The 13,582-nt window shown below is 43.0% G+C and overlaps 1 protein-coding gene across 19 annotated transcripts in view; it reads right to left on the reverse strand.

The window, feature by feature from the left end:
• Positions 1–13,582, reverse strand: part of SEC31A (SEC31 homolog A, COPII coat complex component) — a 43,668-nt gene that overhangs the window by 20,533 nt on the left and 9,553 nt on the right. For 15 of the 19 annotated variants that reach the window (XM_061350894.1, XM_061350912.1, XM_061350904.1 and 12 more), the window contains exons 9-19: positions 13,111–13,210; positions 11,692–11,853; positions 11,356–11,508; positions 10,408–10,647; positions 9,758–9,832; positions 7,420–7,470; positions 6,560–6,637; positions 4,032–4,107; positions 3,212–3,390; positions 1,157–1,283; positions 9–154 (exon numbers count right to left, since the gene is read on the reverse strand). In XM_061350894.1, coding sequence (XP_061206878.1) covers positions 9–154; positions 1,157–1,283; positions 3,212–3,390; positions 4,032–4,107; positions 6,560–6,637; positions 7,420–7,470; positions 9,758–9,832; positions 10,408–10,647; positions 11,356–11,508; positions 11,692–11,853; positions 13,111–13,210 — 1,387 coding nt within the window. The remainder of the gene's footprint in view (positions 1–8; positions 155–1,156; positions 1,284–3,211; positions 3,391–4,031; positions 4,108–6,559; positions 6,638–7,419; positions 7,471–9,757; positions 9,833–10,407; positions 10,648–11,355; positions 11,509–11,691; positions 11,854–13,110; positions 13,211–13,582) is intronic. The other 4 variants (XM_061350906.1, XM_061350905.1, XM_061350903.1 and 1 more) reach the window with 1 other exon arrangement.

Genomic DNA, 13,582 nt, shown 5'->3' on the forward strand with positions numbered 1-13,582 from the left:
TTACCAACCTGAAGGGACAAGGGGCTGTTTCCATCCTGAGCTTTGGTCCAACAAGCAACAAGTTTTTCCACGTTGCCAGCACAGATATAACAGAGACAAGCCTGTGTCTGCAGAAGGCTGTCCCCCTCGTTCTCCAGCCTGTTACCCAGGAGGTCTAGGAAAAACATGAACAAAGAAGATATGGATGAATCACCTGGGTAATCCCTCCATCACTGCCAAGGTGGAGGAAGCCTGCAATGCCTGTTGTGTCTACTCAGGGCAGTGGAGAAGGGATATTGCCTATGGGTTCCACTGGTAAGGACATACTCTGATATCCAGCACAGATAATCTCATGGGAGCCCAAGCCATTTCAGAGGCAGTTACTGTCATGGCAGCAAGAACTTGCCAAATGCCTTTAATCCGGAGACATCAGAAAGGATAGCCCATCTGCCAACCTGATAAAGGACAAGAGGCCAGGGTTTGATTCTCCTCTCTGCCACCCATTTTTTGCAGTCCCTCACTTCAGGAGCACAACTGGATGCTGTAGCTGTAAGCAACAAATCCCCAGTAGTGCTCCAGGTCAAGGTGTGCAAAGTGAGTTATACAGCTCCCTAGACACCGTGGCTGGTGTCCGAGAGGCATAGGGATGTCAGACACACACCTATTGGCAATATAACTTCCCTGAGGGTTAAAAACCCAGCCAGCTGTCTGCCATGCAACACGAGGGCAGTCACGCACACTGCCTGTGAAAAAGGACTCCTTCCAAGAAGTTAAATTTGCTCATGGGAAATAAGAGTGAAGTGCTTCCTGAAAACATTTCCACTTGTGTTCCACATACACTCCAAGACACAGGTCCCTTGGCTGAAACGCTTATCACATCAACATCATTGTTATCCATCTGCAGTAAGAGACCAGCAGCCGTGCACTACACAGGCAATGCCAGGACACAGCTACATGCAAGAGTCTGGGTTCTGTGCTTAGACAATCAGGGAACATACTGGGAAGACAGCACCCCAGGGGTTCCTCTCCTCTTCTGCAACAGGACCAAAGAACTGTATTACCCATCAAAGAAGCTATAGAGGCATTACAGTAGTTTACTTGAAGGAAAACAATCATGGCAAAGTGTTGTTTTGCTGTAAGTGGAATAAGTGACATCCAGTCTGTAAAGTATCCTTACCACAAAGGGCTGCAAACTCATCTGGCCTGGCATAAGTGAGCACCGCAGCCAAAGCCTCTCTCCAATTCTGCAGATCACAAGACTGCACAATCTCTTTCCAGTTCTTCATTACCACTGCGGTGATGAGCTAGACCAGAAGGAGAGAGACTGCAGTTAAGATCCTGGTAGGATTTCCTTTGGGTTTTTTTTAGTATACAGTACAATATGTATCTATTAAAGTGTATTTATCCTCACTGCATCCACGGTCACAGAAGATACTGCACTAGAACTCAACAGCCACACAAGAGTACATTTTACTACAAAAGGGTATCAGTGCAAATCACAAAACAAGCTCAGATAACAGACAGGCCAGTTATTCTTGCTACAAAACATCCAAGAAAAGAATGTACAAATCTCTGAAAGCTGGGTTTGCTGCAGATGGCTTTCAGCACTGTCTTTGCAGACAATGGTAACATATCCAGTATTTAGCTACAAATCTCGCCCAGAAAGGCATATAAATTTTATTTGTCAAACTGATTCATTCAGCTTTCAGTTCCTGGCTTCAGGCTGACCAGTGAGGGGCAGTGGAAAAGGGTGTCTGAAAAGCAGCAGCAACCTGGCAGCATTACCAGCCTGGGCTGTCTGCAGTATCCCTTCCCTGAACCCACACACACAGGCTGCCTGTCCACAGGCCTTCAGAATGAAATTCCAGTTTCATCTCAAACTCTATCTCAAGTTATTTTGTTTCAGACAAAAGAGACTTGGCAGCTGTGCTGCTATTTAGCAAACAGAGCCCTTATCATGCCAAGATTTCAAGCTCAGAAAACAGTTAAACAATCTGGAACGTGCAGTTTGGGACCAGAAAATAAAAAAAAACACACCTGAACAACAAATGCAAGGTCCTAACTACAGGGTTAACCCTCACCTATTAGCACAGGCACAGGTAACTGGTCAGCCTTCCATAAAAATGTATTTTCCCAGAGGATGAACTACAGTGAAGGAATTTCCCATGCACAACAAAATTCTGCTTTCTCTGATTAGGCCAGAGAGAGGAAAGAAGAAGGGGAAGAAATCCTGCAGTCTTAATACTTGAGACGTTCCTCTTTTCACTTGTCCACTACTACAAATATAAACTGTTCCTACCTCAAACTGGATCACAGGCAATGACCAGCAAAACCCCACCTACAGACCCCAGCCTGTGGTGCTGCGTGCCCTAACTACCCACGTGACTATGCTTTGCAGCCTTCAGCCCTGCTTCAGGAAAGCACTTAAGCACATGCCCATTTTTATAGGCTGCTTCCTGCTAACTGTATAAAACATCCTTCTTTGGCAACAGACCGCTAAAAAGTGACCATGAGCAACTTTCTCCCCTCCTCTCAAGCAGCCATCCTTGCCAAACTATTGTCCTTTTAAGTGCTCTTTTAAGGCCGCTTCTCCTGCTTCATATCCCCTGTTGCTACTTTCTCACATTAGTAAAGAAGAAAGATTTGAACAAGCAGCATCAGCAATCCCTAGCATTGCAAAGAGCTGGAAAGAATAATAACCAGCTGGCCATAACACTGTTTCCTAGACAAAGGGTGACTGACCTACCCTGGGCGTACTTTGCTCTCTTCTGTGTATGCAGTGCAATGAAGCATCTGCAAAATGTGTTAAGACTAATCACAGGCAGAAATCAACAGTGTTGCTGGCACTGAACATAGGTCATGTGTAACTGGTGAAAAATGGGACAACACAAGAGACTGAAATGTGTGCTGCTTAAGAGAATTATCTTTAGCAGTGAAAATCTACTAGTGTATATGTAACTCAAGACATTGGAGACAACGTAAAGAATACTTGTCTCGTATACTGATATCCAGGTAATGTGTCTGTTCTCTCCTTATCAATGCATTAAAAACAGGTAACAGAAATCCTTCTGCTCTGAAATCTTGTGGATGACTTGGATACTTAATAGCTTCTCAGCTATAAGTATTCTTTCTCACAGAAATAAACCCATGAAATCACAAGAAAACTTTTAAGGTGAAAAAGGTAGTTGCCAAAGGCCAACATGCATGCTGTTTCTTAACTGAAAAAACATACCCTGGTAATTTTGCTCTGCATCTTAGCAAAGTACTTTTCCTGTGTTCTAGACAGCAGCTCTTGTCCGCCTGCGATGGCCAAGATAATGGCGTCAGCCATACGGTTATCATGCAAGCAGAGATCTACTGCACTCTCAAAGTTACCCGTCAGCAAAGCCTGAGTAATCAAACCGTCCACATCTGCAACAAGAGAGGAATGCATTTTCAAAAGATGGCACAACAGTCACTAAAACATGCAACAGCACGTGATTCTGTTCAGATGTACAACACTGTGCAAAGTTCTCTGCAAATCAGCCTGCTCCAGGCAGGTACTTATATAGGGATGTTTAGGTCCGTCCTCAGTCTCAAACATTCTGTGGTCACAGCCACATCAGGTGGGGCACTGTCAAGCATCACTTACCTGCTCCAGAGCAAGGTGCTAGAGGTCTAAATGATCTCTGAAACAACTACCCTGCATACACTGCCAAAGTCAAGCCTAGATAGGGATCAGTGGCTTCTGTGTTATTCACCGTCTGCTACAGGTTTCTGAACAAACAGAAATGTTAGCTCTTCATGCATTATCAGGTGTGTGTTCTTTCATATCATAAATCACTCAGAGTAGCTGCATTTCAATTACGGGATATGCAAGTGCTGTATACTTCCTTTCCTTCCCTAGAGAAGCGGTACTTTCATGTGCCTTGAGACTGCTGTGAAGTGAACGGAAAGTCATGATAATCTTTCCAATCTGTGTAAAAATTGTCTTCTCACTGGAACACCAGTATCAACATCAGTATTTATAAATATCAGCACTGCACTGAAATCAATATCAAGGTTTTTTTTACCTCCACTAACAGAGATGTTAAATGTCGTCTTTGCAGTTCTCAAATCTTCCGTTTCTTGTTTATGGTCCTTCACCCTCTAAGAGAAAGGAAATACATAATTTTCTGAGATTATGTATTTGAGATTATGTAAACATTTAGGATATATACACAGACTATACACACACATTTAAAAACATATACGTCTTGCATTACAAGTAAAAGACCTTCAGACTACCAGTCACCTAAGAGATCATTAACTTAGAAGGGAAGAGTATCCCTGTCATTGTTTCAGCACAGGGATAATCAGCTTCCCCTGGTGCCTGCATAAAGTCACCCCTACGCACACTGGGAAAGGCCTGGGCTTATCAAAGGACCCCCAGTGCATGTAAGCACACCATTATAAAATAACTGTTCTAAGAGATCAGTTTTTAAAATGGATACCAAGTGGAAAAAGTGCTGGAAGCCCCAGATTTCTAATCACCAGGGAAGGATTGTACAAGCACAAGTGTGCATACAGAGAGATCACGAATAACTGCAACCGGATGCCTGGATCCTGGGTACTGACTCGCATGCACACATCTGCACCCATATACAAACAACCCCCCCCAAGCCAAACAACAGCCACAATTATAAAATCAGGAACCACCTCCCTTCTCTCCTCTTTGACCTTCAACCCCTATCAAGAACAGATTACCATAATGCTACCTAAGTTTCACTGTGCTCCGCTTAAAAGACTTTCAGCTCATCTTTGAAACACCCAGCACTTGGCACACACCCTAGTTTAATTATGCAAAACACATGAACACATGCCTTGATTTTCAACACAGATCAGTGTGGTCCACAGAGACTTAAGTGCTTTGTATTAGTACGAAAGTGGACAGAAGCTGCTTTTTTATAAAGCTCCACCAGGAATTAAGTTACAGACCATTCCCTGCAAGTACTTGGATTTTGAGACTTTAAACAAAACCTTTTTAAAGAAAGAAACAAACAAAAACCAAAACAAACCCAGGAGGGAAGTCTCCCTCCACCACCAATTTTCACAGTAAAGTCTAAGAAGAGCGCAGAAATTGTCCCACAAACTGTCCCCTCTGTCATAAACCAGTATGGTAGTACAGTGGGAGGTCAAGAGTCTGCTGAGAATACCATGCTTAAATGCTGATCGGTGAAACTGTACTTCAGGGGATGAAGAGTAAGTACATAGTCAACCAAGAACAAGCATACGGGATTGGGAAGTAAGTCTGAAACAACCTTTGTTTGACTTATGAAAGGAGGCAGCACCTAGAAAATTATTTTGCTGTCAGATAACGTGTGATGTGCGTCTGGTATGAGTTAAGAGCATGTTGTGACTATCACAAGAATAATGTCCCCATCCAGTTACTTTATGTGTGTGACAGCAATCCCCAGTGCATCATCAGTGGCTTCAGCCAACCTCACAAATATTTACCACCCATGTTGGTAGGCAGACATCATGTCTGGATGTGAATGCTCTCCTAAAAGAGACATTTGTTGTGAGACATCTAAAATCTTCATGACCGCATACAGCAAAGGCCTTAGATACATGTGTCTGCCACTACAGGGTCTAATGAATTTGCAAGTCATCAAGCACCTAGCCTAAGGCAGCACTATTTTGCTGTCCTTAACAGACTGTCGTATGAGCAAGTGCACCATTCCAACATGCATGAGCCACAAACCATCCTCCTCACCTTCACAGACAACTGCAGACAAGCATTAAGCACAGATCTGAGCACAGGGAACACAGGTAATTTTGGGCTAACAGCTCAAATTCTAACGAAAAAGAGACTGAGAGAATGGGGGAGAATCAAGCTGGCCTGTTCACAGTGATACTAGTATTTTCAGTGCTATTAACCTCACATGGCAAAGGCTGTGTCCTTAAATATGAGGACAGACTTGTCCCCATATTTAAAACAGACGGCTGAAAACAATGCTGCTGAAATGGACAGAAATGAATAAAAGCTGTAGGATCCCAAAGACAGACCTGGTGGAGCACAAGCTGCCTGTTGATGAATGTGGCTGAACTGTTGCAACAGACATTCATAAGGCAGCTAGCTACCAAAGCCTTGATGTACCACAGCGGCCATCTCTGCAAAGGGTTATTCCTAGGAACAGGGCAGTAATAACGTGACAGCTTGGTAACAATCAACCAGAGAAGAAAGAGGAAAGGGAGGGGAGAAAGAAAATAAGAAAAAGAAAAAGGAATGCATTACAGTTTTGGCAGAAGATCATTTAATATCTGTTAGGGAAATGTCAGAATGAACATTATGTCAGAATAAAGTCCTTGAGTCTGGTCACAACTGGGCTATTAGAAAATGAGCTTGTTCTCCATTGCCACCAAAATCTATTCACATGATACCTGAGGCTGATGAGAAAAATCTCAAGCAACTTAATAAAAGCCCACATTTTACTCATTCTCAATAACTTCCTGAATTTCCATATATCCTCAGCACTAGGAAAAGCCAACAAAAATGCTCTTAATATAGTAAAAAAGTAGACAGAAGGTCAAAAGTGTTAGTTTAGAGAGTGACAGATACCTCTCCCAAGAACTGCTCCTCTGCAGCCTGGCCTTCGCCTCCCTCATTTGGCACAGATTCATCAGATTCTGCAGAAGCCTTCAGCAGAGAGAAGATGCGATAAAACCAAAAAAAGCCAGCAAAAGAGGAAGACATACTTTGCACTACAGAGTATAGCCACCTTCCCACCACCACCACCCAAACCCTGACTGCTAATCACTGAAACACATTGGTAATACATGTTTGAGGACAACAAACATGGTAGAGGCCCTCCATTTCCTTACTCTGGGTCATCATACAGTACTTTGTGCTGTTTTTGTCTTAGCTGCCTGAAAACATGCAGCAAACCTTTTCTTCCCCATTAGGCAAATATAGATGACATCTGAAATGTCTATGACACAAATGCAACGCAGGCTCCCCTTTGTAGACTCAGGACACTGCGATTACAATGGCTGAACTGTATTTATCACTCTTGCAGGGAAGTGTTATGGGACCATACTCTCAGTGCTGCTTTTGTTACAACCTGGGGAAGGTGCTGCTTTTGAAACAAGCTGCTGGTCAGCAAAGCTCTGCCCTGTATCTCACAGGCATCACAAAATGTCACAGTAGGCAAGAAACAGGCAGCAAAGAGTAAAGGTGGAGGGACATCACCAAGATCCCAAACTGAGAGCCCCTTGTTGGGAAACACATTTGAGCAGGAAAAAAGTGGTTGTTTTTCTTCAGAAGTACATTCATCCTACTGAATGTAGGAACTTGTCATTTGCTGGGTTTTTTGTGACTTACTTTGGAACAGCTACCAATTGGAAAGCAAAATTATTCTTACTTTGCATATGAGTACAGCATTATAAAACTGAAGAGTTGTACACAATGCGTTTGCTTACCTCTCCCAAATCACCATCTGTAAGACTCTCTTCATTCAGAGTGGACGTAATCTAGAAAACAACCACAAGCAGCGCTCTATTTTAGAAAGGCAGGCCATTCACTGACCTATCAGACTGAAAAACTGGAACAAGTAGTCAATATGTCGCTTACAGAACACTTAATATGAAGCCAAAGCTATTTCCTTTCCAAGACTGGCAATGGATTTACTGCTAAGCCCTCTGCATCCCAAGCTTTGATGGGAACAACAGCCTTTAAACCTTTAATTGTTAACTCAAGGGCCTCAAAACTCACTAGAGCTCCTGGAAACCACAGTAATAAACATGATATCAGAACATGCAGGACGAAACGCTCCAACTGCTCTAGTCAGGGAAAATGAAACAGTGGCAATTCTTGTGGAGCAGGGAGCCTGTCAGCAAGCCATGGTTTCAAGCACAGCAGGCATATAGGTGTGGGCTAGGATTTTCCAAGGTACAGAAGACTTAAAATGCCCAGCTTTTACAACTTTGCAAAGCAAATCATGACTCCAGATTCAGTTAGGGCCCTCAAAAATGCCGACTTAATGTATGGAGTTTAGAACACATGCAGAAAATATATTAGTATGGCATCTGGGAGACTGGGTTTTCTAATGCTGCTCATGTTATCTACTGCTTTTAGTATTTCAGGTTTTATTTTACCCTTGAGCCTGGTTCTGATTTAGTTCTGGCTTAGTGAGTTTATCATTTGGGTATCAAATTTTCAGAGAAGCTGTCCTGTATTTTTTCCTTACATTAAAATCATGGATTCAACTTCAACACTGAATTCTTTGTTGAGAAACAGATACATGAAAACATGGCCTTGCAGCTCCCCTCATCTGTTCCTCAGATACTGAAATAATGGGGCAGGCTCAGCATTTCTGCCCAAAGAAGTGGTAAATGGTCCATCCCTGGCAGTGTTCAAGGCCAGGCTGAATGGGGCCTTTGGCAACATGGTCTAGTGGAAGGTGTCCCTGCCCATGCCAGGGGGGTTGAAACTGGGTGATCTTTAAGGTCCTTTCCAACCCAAACCGTTCTGTGATTCTATGATTTTCCCAGCTTCTCCCCATGCACAAGACAGATCAAACCCAGACAAGAGTGGCAGTGGGCTCCATGAAGCAGCTCTGCAGGACCACCACTAAATTTCAACTGGATTTTCTAACTGAGATCTGCTTTTCAAAATGAGGACTGCCCTTGCTGTGATTGCCTCCGAGTCCTGCAACCTGAGGACAGAGTGTTAGCAAAACCACAGGCTTCTTTCTGTCACTGTAATAAGTTTGCCCTGGAGGCAATTTAATGCATAAGCATAAAAACATTTCTATGAAGTCAGCCTTTGAAAGGAAAACTTCAGTTTAATACAATGAAAATGAGTCAAACATTCAAATCCACTGAATCATAACTGAAAAAATACTAGACAGTTCCTAGGTACAGCATGGAAAGCAACAAAGACCCAAAGTGCACAGCAGGTATCCCCCCTGTAACATCGAGATAAGAATCCTCCTCCAGCTTGGAAGAAAGCTCTGTACTTAAGATGTGCAAATTGCTTCCTGGTAATCCAAACTTTGCCTTTCCAATAGTTTGATTTTTTTTTTCCTAAAAATGAATGGTGTCCCACACAATAAAAAAAGACTATTTTAGTTTCTCCAAGGTAGTTAATGAAACCCTGAAGACTGCTAACATGTTCTTCAACCAGAAAGGCTAAACCCAGATCAGATTTGATGATGCTACAGTAGAAAGATGACACATAGCAAAATTACATGGATATCAAAGCTTCTTGATGGGTAAGAATTTCACATCAGCCTTGGACAGTCAAATGTAGACACGCCTCTGAAGTCTGTTGCCTGCTTTGAAATTCTCCTTAAACATCCACACTCCAAGATGCCAACAGCTGATAGGAAAACCCCAACCAAGCAAACTGCCTGCTGTAAGAATTCTGAAGTCAGTCACAAGTGGCTTATCTAGACAAAGTTTAAAGAACAGAAGAAGATTTCTAGTGTCCTAAGGAACAAAGAAATCCCTTAAATTACAGAACTATTCAAATCAGCCATGCTCGAACAGAAGCTTCAGCACCATAGATAACAGTTGTATTATGGCTATTAGGAGAGCTGCAGCACTGACAACTACCATCTGCTGGGAAACACTGAAAATGATGTTGTATAAAACCTTATTGAATAACAGCCTGTGGATTTACTGGATATACTGGTACTTGCTATTCCAATCTCAAGTAAATAAGTCCTTCAACCACAAATCAACATTTTGGCTTTACTCTGTGGATATTTCCATCAGTAACGCATTTAACACAAGCACAGCTTCCAGGCACACTTACTTTCTTCCTCAGATCATCTTTCCTGTATCCCAGAAGCTCAAGGTATTTAACACGTGAATCTTCTTCAAAGTTCACCTTTAAAAACCAAAGTTAAAGATTATATTGCAATTCACAATTTTTCCATTTCCTCCCTCACTGGCTCTAATTATTTGACTGGCACAAATTACCCAGTGAGAGCTAATGACAGTGGAGACAGTGTAATAGAGAGAACTGAAAAGGCCTAGAGTGACTTTGTCACTCAATCAGGTAGGCAAGGCTTCAATCTGGTTATCGTAGGTGAACAGTCTGCTTTATCTGCTTCACTTCGAAACCTCTAAATGTTCACAGTGAGCAGTGAAAAGCATGTCTAAGAATGTCCCAAAGCTTTATCCCTTCTCACCAGCTCACTGTAAACAGATGTAGTGATGGGGGATGTCAAAAAACACAGGATACTTTCCCCCACACCTTGGCTTCTCCAATGATTTCTCATGAACCCCGTGAATATCCTAAGGACCCTTTCTCTTCTGGTGGGCCACTTCCAACGACAGGGTTCATGAGCACTGTTCCAACAGCCTACACTTCTGGATCCCAGCATCTCTTCTGCTAAAACATGTATTGTGCAAAAGGAACCACCTCTCCCAGTTCCAGTGGGCAACTCCTGAACCTCTTACCTTTAAGAAGGCCCACACATTCTTCTCAAAGTCAGCTTGGGCCATATCTATTTTCTTCTGACAGTAGTTGACAAAGCCTTCACATTGCACAGCCTCCTGCAGCTGGTTCGAGCGGGCCAGGAACTCCTTCTCTGTAACAACCTGGCTCACGTAGACATGGTGACGCTGCTGCTGCTGCTCAACACCTGGCTGCTGCTGCTGAGTCTTGGTATTCCCAAATGTAACCAGCTTCCCTCCAAACTGGAATTGAGGCACACATGCAGTGTGTAAAATATAGGGGGTTTGGAACTAGATGATCTCAAGATCCTTTCCAACCCTAACCATTCTATGATTAAGTATATGCTCAACTGTTCACCATTTAAAAACCTACTTAGAAATGGGCAGTAAGTTGTGTCATCATTTGGAGAGAAGTAAAATCCACAGAAGAAAAAAAAAAAATCAGAAGAGGCTTATAATATTAGTTCATTCTATAACTCAAAGTTAATTTACACAAGCCAGTCCAATAAATGACGAAGTCACCAAGGCAAAAAGCCGAGCCACAAAAAAGTCTAACAGCTAGCTCTTGGAAAACCGTAAGATATTTGCTCAGTTTGGTCCCATTCTCCCCTCCCAATGTATATTTGTTAACTCCAAAGCAAGCACTGCACATAAATAAAAGCAAAGTCCTAATTCCAGAACAGAAAGAAACAAATGCCTGTTGGCAACACAACACAACACCACTTTGTTTCTTTTTCCCCAAGCATTTTTGTCATGCCTCTGCTGGCTTGCTGTCCCAGGGGCCCCATCTGGAAGCTGCCACAAGCACATCCCACCACAATGACCAACAAGGGAATTTCTCCCAAGGTGGAGCACAATTTTGGACTCCCCTCTTCCTAAAGTGTTTTGCAGGTGCCACCATTATTTCCCTTCTTGCCTGGCCAACCACGCCCAGCCTTGTCTCCTGCTTACCGAAAATGATGCTCCTACAGGACACCGGATCCATTTGGGTGGTTTCTTCAGGGGCAGAACAACACTTTTTGGGGCCGTCTGCTGGGGAAGCTGCAAGGGTGGGAGGGGCTGTCCCGTACCAAATGGATCGAGGTTCCCAAATGACGATGAAAGCTTCAATAACAGAACGGGGGGGGAAAGGGTGGGTGACAAGTGACACATCTCCAATAAACTAAACACAAGCATTTATTTGCACTGGACTGGTGCTCCTGCAAGCTCGTGCAAACACTTCCCGTAAGCCCATGTTTTGTTCCCTACTCTTTCTGCCCATATTCTTAGCTGAACATATTTCAATACCTGGTCAACTTGCTTCTGTCTCAAACCATCTGTGCTGCCTCCCATGATAGAGTAAATGCTGATCCGTCCATCAAAAGAAGCCGCAGACAAGATAGCAGGGTTCCTAGGACACCACTGGATATCAAAGCACCATTGTGTGTTCGTGGGCAACTCATACAGCACCTGGGCAGCAAAAGAAGTCCAATAAATTAGGGCTTTTATGGAGCACCATGTCCAACAGCAAGAATTCTTCTGCCTGCCCTGAGACTGGTCTGCTCTTCTTGCTCCCAACAGCCTCCATGTCACTGTACACACTAACAGTGGGCAAGCCCTGACAATCCCCAAACAGGAGATTGTAACACACCACCACTTAATTTCTTTCTCCTCCTCCCATTTTAAATCTTCTGTTTAATCCACACAGGACAAACTATGCAGGCAGGGTATGTCTATGCTCTCCCACTGCAAGCTGCTGCTGATATTCATGCTAGCTAATTCAGAGCTAATCTGCATATCTCTACACACTACACAGAGACATGTCCAGGCTCCAAAGTAAGTCTGTTTTTGCAGGAAATTAGGAATGTTAAAACTTGCACTCTGGGCAGACAGCCTCTGCTGCCTTGGAATAGACAAGCCCACCACTGCAGCAGGCATTTAATCATAAATTAGGAAATGGAGCAAAATGTTAACTCTCCTGCTGTGTCCCAGGAAACTGATTTTCATTTTTAACCAAACATGTAGCATGATTCATCCACTTGTAAAGCTTTCCCAATAGCAGAGGATGCAGCTCAGATAACTCATTTACCACCTCACAGCTTTTTTACTTTTGTGCCTATGTCTGAATTTTAAAACACTTCTCATTCCGTCACCCAGGATTATTGCCCACTGCAGGAAAGGAGCCCTCCAGTGTGCCCAAAGCCCTCAAGGGACAAACACTAAAGTTGTCTGAAAAAAGGATCTGTATTCATTTTGAAAGGTATCCCCAGGCACAAAAGGGCAGGGGGGGAACACACTGAAGTGGCTTTCACTGATCTGACACTATTGTAGTACAGAATCTTTCTAGTCTGGATAAAAGTTCTTACACTTACAGAAGGAAAAAGGCAATTGTAACAGTAAAACAGCCACATCAGGCCCAAACTGAAAGACTATGAAGCAAATACTTAGTGTAAGTGGGGCCATTTCTATCCCTTAGAATAAGCAGGGACCTTACTGCTTAGGAGAAAAGCAGTAAGGACAAATATGTAATACTGCAATACTAGGAAGGAATCCTGCACCACCAGGACAAGCTCAGAAGGCACATATACCAAGCACAGGTACAGAGGATATGGAGAAACATCCCACAGAAGCATCATTCCTAGGAATGCAAGCACACCAACACTGCTTTGCATATGCTATTGTGCCACCTCTGAATAAAGATGTTTTTAAATGTTGTGTGTACAATACCTCTCCTGTGTTAGGATTGGAGCAGAGAATTTTAGCATCCTTCCCACAGCTAAGCAGCAGCTCTGAATCTGCCATACTCCAAGCAATGGTCAGTATACCCCTGTGTGAAAAGTCACAACCAAAAAGTTTAATGTAAACACGAAATAATGATAAAGTGTATTTATAATTAAAGTTTCTACATTAGCTGAGCATTTCACTTCAAAATATCCTCCCCGCTCCTTCCTTTTCCAAATGAAGTTTTTCAACGTTATCAGCACTTTATTTATCGAAATAGATGCTTCCTATTTTCTGCATGAAGAGGTATAAAGGTGCAGCCATTGCACATGAAAATTAAATGCAGCAGTCATGCAGGAGAACCTGGACACCAATGCAACAAAAGGGTCTGTTTGCCTGTAATATCCTTAACATACAGTGTGTAAACTCGTAGTTAAGGTAGGTGAGTACAGAGTTCGTCAGCTTCTTTTTATTAGCA

The sequence above is a fragment of the Neopsephotus bourkii genome, unplaced genomic scaffold (assembly GCF_033783945.1).
Source record: "Neopsephotus bourkii isolate Nb327-2 ecotype Australia unplaced genomic scaffold, CSIRO-AGI_Nbou_v1 NB_547, whole genome shotgun sequence".
NCBI classification, from domain to species: domain Eukaryota; kingdom Metazoa; phylum Chordata; class Aves; order Psittaciformes; family Psittacidae; genus Neopsephotus; species Neopsephotus bourkii.